Source organism: Canis lupus, chromosome 4, assembly GCF_048164855.1.
Source record: "Canis lupus baileyi chromosome 4, mCanLup2.hap1, whole genome shotgun sequence".
Lineage (NCBI taxonomy): Eukaryota > Metazoa > Chordata > Mammalia > Carnivora > Canidae > Canis > Canis lupus.
In genome coordinates this window covers 27,228,588-27,243,237 of record NC_132841.1, presented here as the reverse complement: position 1 = coordinate 27,243,237, position 14,650 = coordinate 27,228,588, and the positions used below count along the sequence as shown (strand labels likewise).

The 14,650-nt window shown below is 40.5% G+C and overlaps 1 protein-coding gene and 1 long non-coding RNA gene across 6 annotated transcripts in view; one reads left to right on the top strand and one right to left on the bottom strand.

Moving 5' to 3' along the window:
* LRMDA (leucine rich melanocyte differentiation associated) overlaps nucleotides 1-14,650 on the bottom strand; it is a 1,020,248-nt gene that overhangs the window by 108,157 nt on the left and 897,441 nt on the right. Inside the window, exon 7 of one of the 5 annotated variants that reach the window (XM_072823719.1) lies at nucleotides 7,738-8,690. The exons of 2 other annotated variants lie outside the window; for them this stretch is intronic. In XM_072823719.1, coding sequence (XP_072679820.1) covers nucleotides 8,587-8,690 — 104 coding nt within the window. In that variant the 3' untranslated portion in view covers nucleotides 7,738-8,586. Of the gene's footprint in view, nucleotides 1-7,737; nucleotides 8,691-14,650 lie in introns of those variants that run through there. 2 more of the 5 variants (XM_072823715.1, XM_072823717.1) reach the window with 2 other exon arrangements.
* Nucleotides 7,492-10,956, top strand: LOC140632063 (uncharacterized). The gene is made up of 2 exons (XR_012029576.1): nucleotides 7,492-7,704; nucleotides 8,438-10,956. It is a non-coding gene; the product is annotated as an uncharacterized lncRNA (long non-coding RNA).

Below are 14,650 nucleotides of genomic sequence, written 5' to 3'. Positions count from 1 at the left end.
TCACACACTTTCCATCACACAGAGGCTTGGTGCTAGTGTCACCAGATTCTGTGTGTTACTTTCTCGTCTTCTTGTCTGGTTTGACAGTGACCTGTAGGCATGCCTGTTTTCCTTACCAGGTGTACAGCCCTTTAGTTCATGGATCATGATTTACTCAGACCCCCTAGACCCAAACTCCCCAGAACTCTCAGTCCAGCAGGTCTATAATAAACATAACCTGCAGGGGTGGGGTGGGGGTGGGAGCATGGGGGCATACAGTGGTGAAACCCAGTGAAAAGAGGACACAACAACAACTAAGTTGTCAGAAGAAGCTTTACTTTTATCTTGGCTCTGGCAACCAGTATCTCTTTAACCTTGGAAAAATCACTTAATTTCTTGGGACATCAGCTTCCTCATCTGTAAAGATAATCTCCAATTCCCTGTGTTGCTCTAAAATTCTACAACTTAGAGAAAAACAGCTGCAAAAAGATCCTTTGTTATCAGGTTGGCCAAGCTGTTAAACCAAAAGGATGCAACCAGCTAAGCCTGGACCAGTCCCTCAGTCCAACATTTAAAATTGAGATTCCTTCTAGCATTTTCAGCTGTTCTCACTCCTCCTGTATGTATGTATGTATGTATGTATGTATGTATGTATGTATGTATGTATTTTTGAGATTTTATTTATTTATTTGACAGAGAGAGAGAGAGAGAGAACAACCACAAGCAGGGGAAGCACCTACCTACCTACCTACCTACCTACCTACCTACCTACCTATCTAATGAAAGTTCAAGGCAATGAGTCTATAGCTAGGATTAAAACACCACTGGGTCCGTGTCCTACAGGGCTTGACCCAAATGCTCTGTCCACAAAGAGGAGAAAATGTGCTCACACACCAGTGAACACCAGCTTGAGGAGCAGGGTCCTGGGGGTGGGGGGACCTGGTAGCCCAGGAATGCAGAAAGAAAGAGAACACAGGCCCACATGGGCTCTGGTTCTGGCTGTAGTCTCCACTAACAAAGCACCATTCACCTGACAAATTGAAGGCTCAGCCAGATTTATGAGTTTCCTAAACTCAATCAGAATGGAGCCTGCTCTGACCTACAGAAGGTCACTCAACCATATTGAATATTTGTCAACATTCCATGGCCAAAGATAAAGTGAGTAAATATCCAAGACAGATTTAGACATGTCCCTGTTTATTCCTGGAAACTGTGAGTGTCTGTCTGGGCACAAAGAGCACAGGAGGTAGATTTCCCTTCCTTGAACATAGACTCTGCAGGGCCCCAAGGCGCCTGCTCACAAGCCAGCATCTTGTCACTGGCACTCAGCAACTTACACTACAAGAGGCAAAAATGGAAGCACACCGCTTCCCTCACCTCTGTGCCTGAGGAAACACACAGAGAAGGTGAAGTAGCAGGGTTAAGTGTCAACCCTGCAGTTGGTACTTCCTGCTCTTTGCCAAACTCAAAGTGAGCCGAGTTGTCAGAGGGGCCACACAGCGGGTTTCAATTTTCTCACGTGCACCATTCACAGCCCATCAGCAATGGTGCCTCCTCTTCACAAGCTTATTTTTCACTTAAACAAAGTATTCATTAGTGTTCTCCTTATGTGTCCTGGGCAGCTATGGGAAATGGAAACTAGCCTCCATTGTACTACCTCTAGTACCACACCTTGCTTCTAAAAAGAGAACACCGGGCTCTGTTAGGTGGTACCAAACCACAGAGGCAGGGACTTGGCATATCTAAGGCTCTTCTTGGGAGACAGAACTAACAGGATGTTTCTGTATAACTAAGGCCTAGCACTTGCTCTGATTTCTGGGGCCACAGATGAAATTAGAAGAAAAATTGGGGGATCCCTGGGTGGCGCAGTGGTTTAGCACCTGCCTTTGGCCCAGGGCGCGATCCTGGAGACCCAGGATCGAATCCCACGTCAGGCTCCCGGTGCATGGAGCCTGCTTCTCCCTCTGCCTGTGTCTCTGCCTCTCTCTCTCTCTCTCTCTCTCTCTCTGTGACTATCATAAATAAATAAAAATTAAAAAAAAAAAGAAGAAGAAAAATTGGGGAAATGAGCAACATCCCAGGAGTCAAAGCATTTGCTTAGTCTACCCACTTTCTCCCAAGTCCTAACAAGCCCCCTGGAGTATAATCTTTCTTTTTGTGACCCATTTGGTCTTTTCTTCCCCTGTTGTCTTTGCCAGGAAGGTGAGTTTAAGAAGGACCTAAGAGAGAAATCTTCATTCCTGAATTTTGCTTCAGACAAACAGCTTCTAAGAACTGGTGTGGCCTGATGAACAGATGACCCACAGACCAACCCCTCTGGAAAGATGGCACTCTGATAATTTGGGTGAAGAGTATTCACCAAAGACAAGAGAAGCTGGAGTAACGTTCCAGAGCCTCCCAACAAAAGGAAGTGTGACACTGAAACTGTAATCAGCTGCTGATCTGGGCATTAAATCTCTGAATTTTTTCTTGTTGGAGCCTTTCTGAAGAGCAGGAAGGTAAAGTGCTTGGCTTCTATATCTGCTCCTGGATCAGAGTCGCAGGTTGCCTTTAGTCCCTTCTCTGCAGGCAGTCTGTCCCTCTTGCTCTGAGAAGTGTCACACAACGTCCTCAGGTCCCTGCATCATCCTTTAGTGGCTGAGTGAATTCACGCAGCTTCCACCACCTCCAAACAAGTGATAGGGCTAGAATGCCAGGTGACTCGGACACCACACTTGAGAAAATTTTTCTTTGTCCCACCAAAGGCCTTGTTGTAGTTCTTCCACGGCCTCCCCATGTGCCTTGGAGAAATCACTTTACCTCCACCAGAACCTCAATGTTCTCACTTACAGAAAGAGAGCTTCAGGCCAGCTCATCTCTAAACTCCTTTGCAAGTGACTATTTGATGATAACCTCCTTTCTTTGAGAGCAGGAAACAAATGTATAGCATAAATTATTCTTAATTCATGTATAAAATTAAATGGAGGACCAGAGTGGGACAGTCCATGGGCAGAAAATCTGAGTGGGCCCATTCCAGATTGTTTTCCATGAAAAGATTAAGAACAAAAAAAGGGTCTATATCTTATTTTTCTTTATAAACCCACATTAACACAATGCCTGGTTATTAGCAAGCAATAAAGATTTGCTAATTAATCCATAAATGAATGAAAAACCCAAGGTCAAGCAGATACTTCAAGGTGGGTAGCAGTTTTACTTCTCTCCATGCATGTGTATATGTGCCTATGTGTGTGTGTACAGGCATGGGCATTCATTTGTATATGTACATGTATACACACACACACAACACATTCATCTATATAACTTAGCACTTAGTATTAGTTGTCTGTTTCTTCTGCTGGAAAGCTCTTTGAAGATGAGATTTCATCTTATTCGTTGCTATTTCCTCAATATTTAGCCAGAGTTTGACTTTGCCTACTCCAATAAACTACAGTAGAGTTTATTGAATGGATGAATGGATTGATTGATGGATAGATGGATGGATAGATGGACTGACTGATAGGTTAACAAAGTGGCAATATGTACCTTGTGAAATATTCTGTGCAACCTCACTTCCTATTTGTACCTTAAATAACATAGAAAAAAAAAACATACTTCTTATTTTTCCAGTTTTTGTTGGGGGAGGAGGGAAGAAAAAGACAATGGAGAAGAAAATGGAGCCAAGAGGAGGTTAGAGTGGGGAGAGAGAGAAATTAGAACTGTAAAAAAAGGTCCAGGAGTTCTGTTTTTTTTAGAGACCAGGAGGGGGCTGTCCAGAGTTCACTATAATCAGGACACTGATGCTTTGGAGAAATAAGATATTAAATTTCTGGAATGAGGAAAGAGAAAAGAAGCTGAGAAGGCAACAGTCAAGAAAATGAATTATGTAAGGAAATCAATTATGTTTTTTATTCTTCTGTTACTAATCCTTTAGGATTTTAATTTTTAAGTTTTTAAGGGGACTTAAAACGTCTTTAGCACAGGTGAGGTAGAGTGGGATTAAGAATAGGCTTATGCATCAGCCATGCATTTGGATTTAGGAATTTGTCACAGGCAAGGAATTGAATTTCTGCCTCAATATGCAAAAGCATCCTATTTTCCTCTGCTGTCCCACAAGCAGTGCTAGTTACATCTGTGTGTAGCACAGGACAGGGAGTTTGGACCACCTCACTCTAAGGGGATAGAATTTGATTCCATAACAAATGAAAATGGCTACCTAGTGGCGCAGATAAAGAACAGGCTTGAGCAATCTCAGGGTTGAGCCAAAGGAAAACATAAGCCAGCAACATGATCCATGGCCTCGGTCACTTCTCAGGAAAGGCTATTTCTGTTTCCCCAATTTCCCCAGCACTGTTCTTGAGAGCAGTGTTGATTACCAGATAACCAGAGCCTTTGGTCTTTCACAGAATCAACAGCTTGGCAGCCACAAAGTGACAGGCATCAATACTAATCGCACAAGCCTGTCTGTAACTGGACCCTGGGACAGGCTGTGCTACACCTGCCTGTCCAGGAAATGTACTCCAGGGCCTCCCCCATGGAAACCTCTAACAACACTTATTAGCTGTTTCCTTGCCTGATAAGTGGTCTGTGCCTAGTTCTGGCTCCCATTATTATATTCATTTCAGCCTGTGTCCTGAAACCTGATACCTTTGTACTTGGGGGGTGCAGTGTCTGCCACCTGACAATGATTTGACATGACACAGTGACAGAAAACAGGGAGAGAGGATGGAAATAAAGAGCAAGGGATCCAAGCTGCTGTGCTGGCAGCTCCAGGCAGGGGTGCCCATCAACACTGATACCTGTTAGCAGGAGACCAGGCCCCACTGATAGAACGGTCAGATCACTTACGTCAGAGTTCCATCGAGCTGGGAGATCTCAATCTTCCTTTGATGGCCAAGACTGAAGGCCCAGGGCAAAATTACAGTGGGTTCTGCACCTGCACTTTTGAGTTTAATGTGGCTCAACTTCTGCTCCCACTTCTATTACCCTAGCACCTCATTCATCTTCTCCTTTCTTCTTCCTGGGCCTCTGTGACTATGGTCAGAGCTGTCACTGTGGTGGCAGACGTAGTACTGAACCACCAGAGCAGCTGCATGTCAGTGTTATAATCATTCAGGAGACCATGTAAGGTGTGAAGGAGAAGGGAGGGTCAAGGTGAGAGCCGTTAGCTCCTGGAAGCTCCTACACAGGCACAGCAGTGGAAATGCCGAGGAATCCAAGGAGCAACATTAAGGACAGTCTGTGACTGACCAGTAGTAACCATGGTCAAATGACAAGACTACCCTAGTCCTTATCTATACAATGAATGGGACTGACTAGCCCACTAATCTTAAAACCTTTAATCATTATTATGGTAGCAGGACAAATTTTAGTTAAATTATTTTTTCTATTAGACCTCATTATATAAAATTTAAAAAAAAATGGAATTGAGATGGCGGATGCCAGGCCCAGGTTTGGTGGCTCAACCCTGCTGGACCACTTGTATGACCCTCTTCCACCACTGACACATCTCTTTGGAACATGAGCAGAGTTCTCCTTAGCACAACCTGAAAACCACAAGGCAAGTCATGTCACAGTTCCCATCCAGCCCAGATATTGTTCCAGGTAAGCCATGGGAGACCAGAAAGGCAAAGGGAAAGCATGGGGATTTGTAACCTATTAGAATTATCTTCTCTTTCCAATTTTATGTGGATTTTTGTTGTTGTTTTGTTTTTTTCATCAGTGGCCCCAGAGCTTTGCAGAAGTCTATGGAGAGACAGAACAAGTAAAGGAAGGACATGCAAGCTGGGCCCTAGGCCCACTCCCACTGCAGTTTATATAGCTCAGGTGAATTTTTACACATATTGGACTTAAAATAAAGAGGAACCTTGAAAACTATCAGCCTAGACTCAAGTTTTATAAAAGGAAATTACACACCAGAAATATTTCCTAATATATTTGATATATCTAGGATCTATTATCTTTTATCATCATCATGACCACCACTACAATGACACATTTTACCCCCAAAATAAAATTTATTCTTTGGCACTTATTCTTATGAAGTTATTATTTGGCAAGTGTTACTTATAATGTCAATTCATATAGTAATTAAATGAATAAAATACTTCTGGTTCAGAGAAACACCCTCGAGACAAGTTTTGATTCCATCAACACAAGGTAAAGGACCCAAGAGGAAGCAGGAGAGGGAGGGTTAAGGGGAATATTTAACCAATGACTAAATGTCATTTTCCTTGAGTCAAGCAATTCTCATTTTAACGTGTCTTGGAAACATGTTGAAGACTTTTTTTTTTTTCATTTTAGGGAATTCTTTTTTGACCAACGAATAACTCTCAATTAGCACCAGTGATTAACTGAGGTTGATAACAGTTATAGATAACATTTGTAACACTTTGCTATGTCCCATTCTAAGAGAGTTACATTTACAACTGCCCTAAAGGAAGGTACTACTATTCTCCCTTTTTAAAAATGGGAAAACTGTGCCACAGAAGGCTAAGCACCCTTCTAGAGTGCCAGAGTTGGTAAGTAGAAGAACTGCAATTTGAACTCATGTAGTCTCACCCTGAAGTGTGTGTTCCAAACACTTCTGCCATCCAGGAAAGAAGGCTGATGAGGAAAAAGGAGAGAATTAAGCTCTGGTAGGGCTCAAGCAAACTCTAAAGTCAACAAAAATGTTGCTCAATGGCAGAAAGCTCCCAGTTCTAGGCCTTTTTTGCATCCATATCCTTTTTTTTAAAAAAAATATATTTATTTTATTCATGAGAGACACACAGAGAGAGGCAGAGACACAGATAGAGAGAGAAGCAGGCTCCTTGCAGGGAGCCCGAGGCAGGACTCTATCTCAGGACCCCAGGATCATGACCTGAGCCGAAGGCAGATGCTCAACGCTGAACTACCAAGGTGTCCCGCATCTATATCCTTTCTATCATCCTGCCTTACACATGTAAATTTACCCAAGACACCTGGTTATTATGTTGCTTACTCTCTTCTTAACCATGTTCAGAAAATATTCAGGGGCAACTGGGTGGCTTGGTGGGTTAAGCACCTGCCTTCAGCCTGAGCTAAGCAGGGAGCCTGCTTCTCCCTCTCCTCTCTGCTCATGCTCTTTGTTGCTATCTCTGTTGCTATCTCCATCTCTCCCTCAAATAAAGTCTTAAAAAATAAAAAAAGAAAACATTCAGATTTTTTTTCTCATCCAGGTATAAATAACCGATGATCTATTCTCCCAAGGAGAGTTGTGTTTTGTTTTTTGTTTTGTTTTTACCAGCAACCAAAGCCTTATACTAAAGAGATGAAGTTCCACTTGCAAAATTCAAATGTCAGCATATGAACAGGGTGTATGAACTTGAAATCGTCAGTCCTCCTAGTGCCCCTGAAATCTACTAGGGGGTTTTGAATTTACTAGGGAAAACCTGTCCAAATTGGGGAATGAATATAATCTCTACTCCAGATTGTATTCGATGGAAAAACCATCAGAAGGCTTTGGCCTTGGATTTGTGGGGAGATAGTGGGGGGTAGAGGGGTAGGGTTATGGGGGCAATTAGGAGGTTGGAATCACTGATCTCATCTGAAACTATATTCTATACTGCCACTTTGGGTCATCCACGGGTTAACATTTCCTCTGAACATTCAAGCTCCTTCAAGTTATTTATTTATGTTTTGTCTTCTCTTTTACAGGGTTGAGAAAATGAAAGAAAAATAACATCCCCTTCCCCAAAAGCATTCACAATGGATCTTTGGGAGGAAACGGTAGGGCTCAATGAGACACACAAACTCAGCTATCGCTTCCATATTAGTCTCTCCTTCTGGCCTGGAGAAATCACTCAGCACCCGTAATGAGAGGATGCAGTGGCTAATTTTACACCATAAATCATAAGGCTAATACTATGACTAAAAAGTGATGCCATCAGCTTCTTTCTCTTCAAGGCTGTTAGATCTTAGTCAATTACTTATGAACGAAGATTTAAAGACTTCAGAAGCCCCTCTGCCAACAAAAGATGCTTTTGTAATTAGCTTTCTTTTTCCTTGGAAAGATTCTCCAACACCCCTGGAAGAAGTTCCTTAGCATTTCTGGTGTATTCTCAGCATTTATAGGGAGGATGTTCGCAAGGGAGCAGAAATTAACAATGCCTAGTTAGTAGAAACCCTGGAGCCTTGATACCCTCCAAGTGATACTGCCAACACTCCTAGGATAGCCAAAAACAAGAGGAGATAGGCAAACACACAGAGATAGGGAAAAAATATACCTTGTTTCCAACATATTTCTCAAGCTGTTTAAATGTGAAACAAAATCCTACCAGGCTACAAGTTTCCAGCTGTTATGATATCATAAGATAAATTTACAGCTAGAGAAACAGCATGTTTGCTTTTATAAAATATGGAAATATAAGTGTTCCAAGTGTTAAAACTGTCCAAACAAATTAATTCAAGTAAAAATAGTTGTCTCCGATTTGGTACTCTCACATTTGCTTTCCTTTTATAGAGCTTGTGAGCATGCTTCCCTTAACGCCAAGAGGAGAGGAAGTGCACTTCCATCCCAGCAGGTACTTCTTCTGCACATGGAAACCCAAGGAGCCTCACAGCAGGGAAATCGGGTGGCCTCTGTCCACGCTCCCACTGCTGATCTATTCATTATGATCTGAATTTAGCCTCTTCGCAATGGAAGGAAGACAGTCTGTAAGGGGCCGAGGCTGGAAACCTTATGATGTGCTCCCATTTTGCATGTTCATCACAAGCTAAAATGAAAAAAGAGTTTCTTTCCTCAGTGACTTTGAAAAGAATAGAGTGGTGATTAACAGCAATATTTTTTTTAATGAAACGCAACCCGTCATCTCTGTCATCTTCTGGCCATCCTCGCTTGTACGCGCCTCCCTGACAAGAGGAATAATAATGGTCATACATCACTGCTCTGCACGTCCAATCATCTAAATCTTCCCTCGCTGCAGCCTCTGAGACTCAATTACTTTATTGACATGCAATCTTCATAAGGGGAGAAATATTGTGCATGTAAGGTCACTTGGTTATGAAGACATATTATCATATTATCTGCATGAGGGTTGCAGGGCTAAGACCTGACAGAGCTAATTATAATGGTACATGATAGAAAGCTCAGTACACATTATTCGCTTCACTGCACTAAAGGTGAGGTAAGTCCATGACATCATGGTTTTTTGAAAAAATAATGCAACTTAAGCTTGGAGGCTCTAACTCTTTTTTAACTCCCCGCATTTTTACTTTTTGGTTCTCACAGACAATGCAAGAACTAGTTAATGGAGTCCTCAGATTTAAGGGAAGGGAGATGGCAGGCCCATGTAGTGTGTGTGTGTGTGTGTGTGTGTGTGTGTGTGTGTACGTGTGTAATTGTCTTGCTTACTCCCCATCTAACACCAAGTTTCGGTCCATTTCCTAGCAAGTCGAATGAGAATGACTCAAGGGAGGAAGGTAAAGGGATACAAATGGGTCAATTTGATAACAGAGTAAAGCTTCCCCTCACCCTCAATTAACCCCTCTCAGATCCTTGCCCCTTTCTTTCCCTTGGTCTCCCTGGCAGAGGCTTATCACACTGAGACTTAGTGCTTCTGGGTATGATTTCTTTGTTCAGATATATCAGGTTATTTAAGTGTTCGCCATCAGACTCCTGCTAGAAGCTTCATATATGGCTAGTCAGTCCTTCACTTCTTTGCATCCTCTGCCCATTTGTCACCCCCAAATGGGGGGTGATCCTAGAAATGGGTCACCCCAGGTTTATCCCAGATTGAGAGGCCAGAGAGAGGAGCCCTAGTGGCAATTTTGCAAGAAGGGAGCATCAAGGAGAGAAATCTGGGTCGAGTTTCTGGGTCGTCCAGCCTTGCCACAGTTAACATGGACCTGGATGTAAAACTGGCATAGATTGGTCTGTGATGAGTCATCATGAAGTCAAAATCAAGTCAACCTCCATGGATGGGTTTGAGATAGCATCTGAACCTCAGCCCTGGACACATGTTCTAATTTCAGAGGGATTTATGAATTTATATACAGGAATAAAAAAGCCATTAAGAGTATCACAATAATCCAACATAGGCTGGCTCCTAGGATTATCTCTCCCTCAGCAAAGAACTAATTCAACAAAGGAGAAGAAATGACTAAAGTCTTCTAAGCTCCAGAAACTGCCTTGGTCTTCTAATATGAGTGCTCTGGCTCCAACATAAGAAGCACAGAGTAGAACAAAAAATTGAGGTTACCCAAATTCTCTCTTACTTAATACTCTCATAATTCACATTCCTCAATTTCTGAAACAAAGTGGCTCAAAAATAATGATGACATTGGTAACAAAGCCACACAGAGATGTGGATTTCTTTTTCTGAGTTGGAAATTGTACATAATATGATGTTTATATTAAGTAAATTTGATCGTAACCCAGGTACAGTAGAAATGGCAACTCTTTAGACACTAAAATTTTAGATTGGCTATTTTGGATTAGATGGTCTCATGCATTGCATTTCTATGTCCAGCATCTCAAATGCATTTTTGCAATAGGGAAGCTCACAGTGTATCCATTTCCAAAAGTTGATATACTAATTGATATAAAATTGTATAGTTGGCAGAAAAAGAATTGGGCTAAGGTTTAAAAGATTAAATATCTACTCTTGACTCAACCACCCAAAATACATCCCATAGTTCCTTAGCCAAGGCAAAATTTCACTTTACATGCTGAAGAAAGTACTTGTGAGACACAGTAAAGTATTCTGAAAAGACTATGGTGTTGCCTAATAAACTGCCTTGAAAATCTGGCCACCAATTTATTAGCTTCATGATCTTGAGCAAATTTTTTTGCCTCAAGCCTCAACTGCCCTTCTTTAAAATGGGTAATAAGTTGTTCACTTCAAAGGATTAGTATGGAAATGAAAATACACCTAGTAAATGGCAGTTATTGCTACCATTTTGGTCTTAGTGTGTTTGAAACTGTTTTGCAGGTCAATTATGTAAAAAAAAAAAAAAAAACATGGATTGTGAAGAGCAAAATCCCCTATGAATGTGAGACATGACTATTATTTGTGGTGTCACCAGACCAGACTCTCAAATATGAGAGCCATTTGTATTTTCAATTTCAAAAATATTTTCATCAGAAAGTCCTTGCCCATCCAGTCACTGGTGCTGTCTCAAAAAACACAAAAGAAAGCTGTAATGGCATAAAGTAATATATTGTAGGGGGTAGTTATTAAAGACCAGAAGACAATGCCATTTGAAGGTGGGCCAGGACCTAGGATCACAAAGAAACTTATCTGGTTGTCTACTCCACATACCTGTCTTCACCATCATCCAGAGGGTTAGAGACCATAGTCCAAAGAAGAAACCAATTTTTCCTATTTTGGAATCAGGGCATACTCTGTACCATTCTCCCTCCTAGCCTAGATTTCAGGAGGCTCCCAGTCTACTGGTCTTAAGCACAGTCCTTCACCTCTTGACACCTCATATTTTACATCTGGGAAAGTGATTTCTAGTAGTTGGTTTCCATCAATACCTCTTCAGTTGATTAGGATCTATAGTTTAAGAAACGCAGACACTGGAGCAATGGGAACAACCATTCTAGTCAAGTTAGGGCATGAGATTTTGATTTAAGTGAAAAAGAAGACTATCATCTGCCACAAAATAGCCGAAGCAGAAGTTTTCAACAGTGCCTTTCACTTTAAAAAAATGTCATATCATTAATTTTTAAATAGTCATTTTATTTCAAACTCTTCCTGGAATACAGAAAAATTAATCAATAATCACATGTATTATTTCATATAATCCTCCCAACATCCTTATGAAGTGAATATTATTGTCATCCCCATTTTGTTGGTGAAAAAAATCAAGGCTAAGAAAAGTTAAATGAATTTTTCCAGGTCAGACAGCTAACAAATGGCTCAATTTTACATTTTTTAAATTCCTCATCTTGGAGGGTTTTTATTTTTTATTTTTTGTTTTTTGTTTTTTTTGTATGTGCTTTATAGCAGGACATAGAAAAAATAAATACTTCTTTTGCCCACTGACCAATACTAGATAAAACAGGTTGTCACTCTCTGATAAAAGCTTTGAATTTGGGATGCCTGGGTGGCTCAGTGGTTGAGTGTCTGCCTTCATCTCAGGGCATGATCCTGGAGTCTGAAGTTCTGGGCTTGAGTCCCACATTGGGCTCCTTTCGGGGATCCTGCTTCCTCCTCTGCCTATGTCTCTGCCTTTCTCTGTATGCCTCTCATGAATAAATCAATAAAATCTTAAAAAAAAAAAAAGGCTTTGTATTTGCTCAGCTATTGGACAGCACTGATGCATGGTTCTATTTTTTGCAGAGATTCAGGAGGGCAACCCCCTTTCCATATAAGGGGAAAACAGCAGAAATGCACTGGAAAGAGCAAGAGTTTCAGATGGAGAGGAAAGGCAATGTTGGCTATGGTGCAATAGATGCCCCCATGGCATTACTGAGTCCCAAGCAAACAAGAACAACTTTGCCACTTCTATTCTTCCACCATGGATATTTCCATCAAAGCTTGCTAGCCTTCAGAACATCTCTATTACTAAAAATGTAGGCATTCCTTGGAAGACTTCCACCTTAAGAATTAATACCTTGTTATCAGGATTGCTTTGACAACTACCCAAGAGATAGACTTGAAAGCAGGGCCTGAGTAGAAAGAGACTTCACTTTATGATTAGACAGACTGAGGAGAGAATGTGGTGAAGCTAAGTTTCGTGTGTGTATGTGTGTGATCTTGATGGTTTAGCTTGATATTTAGCCTAAATTCAAGGTCTATAAAGTATAAATAAATAATTTGATGAATGAGGTACACTAGCTGGTTGTAGACCAAATTCTCACTGACAAAAACTAGTAAATGCTCAGAAAAATATGTATAGGATTTGTTTTAAGCCCTTAGAGAGCTACTGAACCAGTGAAAAAAATGAAGGATAAGATCATGGAGAGAAAGGAAGTAGAGAGAATCAAAGTACAAAGACATGTCCCTAAAACCGGTGCCACTTTCTCCCTTGAGGCAATTTTAAATTCTTAGGCTGCAATGAAGAGGCTGAAAAGCTGAACCAAACTTCAAATAGTTTTAGAGGTCTTGGGGAAAAATTAGATTAAGGTATGCCAAGGATAAGAGGCCCAAGTAGACATTCCAGACCCTCAACTGGGACTCTGAAGAATTATATCTCAGGGGGAGAGGTGAGTAGAAATAGATCTGACCTCTCAAAGTCCCAACTTCCCATTTACTCCATCATAAACTGGATTGTGGTGATTTTTCCCCACCCTAACTGCCTCCCAGAAACAAAATAAATCCTCTGTGGAGGGAAATAACACTATTCAGTGCTTCAAAGTACCTCCATAATTTTTGTACTCAGTGTCAGGTACTCTATGAAATATCACGTGGCATACCAAAAGACAAGATCAAATGCCCCCCAAATCCAGGAGAATAAATAGAGGATACAGAGTTATCAGACATTCAGATATTGGAATTATTAGCCACAGACTTGAACATATGAATCACATATATTTTAAAGATGTTAGTGAACAAAATAGAGAAACATAGAAAAGAACTGAAAACTATAAAACAGAATAAGATGAAAATTCAAGATTGAAACATTTAATAGTTTAAACCTAGGATTTAATTGATACATTTAACAAAAGATTAGACACAACAGAAGAGATGATTAAGAAAAGAGAGGATGAGTCAGAAGGAACCTATATTGCATGTAAATGAAGGGATCACTATTTTAAATGTTAAACACCCTATAAACTTCAGTTAAAAGGAAAGATGTAACAATGGATTAAAAATACAATATTCAGCTTACAAGAAACATACTAAATATAAGAATTCAGAGAATTTGAGAGTGAAGGAATGGAAGAAGTATATAACAAAAGTACTTACCATAAGAGAGGGTGTATGTATACAAATATCAAATAAATTAGACATCAGCACAGAACATTACTAAAAATAAAGAGGGAAAGTTTTATAATGATAGAGGAGTCAGTTGCTAAGCAAGATGTAAAAATTCTAAAATTAGAAATACACGAAGCAAAATTGACAATACTGAAGGAGGCTAAAAGGAGAAATTCACAATCATAGTGAAGTTTCAACAAGCCATTCAGTAAGCGAAAGTAGCAGATGACAAAAATCAGGAGTTATAGCAATGAGTTGAACAGTATGATTCAGAAACTTGATCATACTCACACACATTCAAATAAACAAATTAAGAATATTGCACATAAAAACTGCCAACACTGAATAACACAAAACATTATCTCAAATTAAACATAGGCCAGGCTATAAAGCATGTGTCAACAAATTTGAAAAGAAGGAAATTATGCAGAATTTATTCCCTGCCCAGAGCAGAATTATCTAGAAATTATTTACAAAAGGTAACTGAGAAATGTCTAAGTGCTTAGAAATTAAGCAAAGTACTTCAAATAACTGAAGGGTAAAAATAAAGTCACAATGGAAATTTAAAAAGACTTTGAACTGAATGACTATGAAAATAACACATAAAAAACTTGTAGGATACAGGTAAAATGAAGCTTAGAGGACTATATGAATTAGAAAAAGAAGACTAAAAAGCACTGATCAAATTATCCATCCTGGGCAGTCCAGGTGGCTCAGTGGTTTAGTGCCACCTTTGGCCCAGGGCCTGATCCTGGAGACCCAAGATCGAGTCCCACATCGGGCTCCCTGCATGGAGCCTGCTTCTC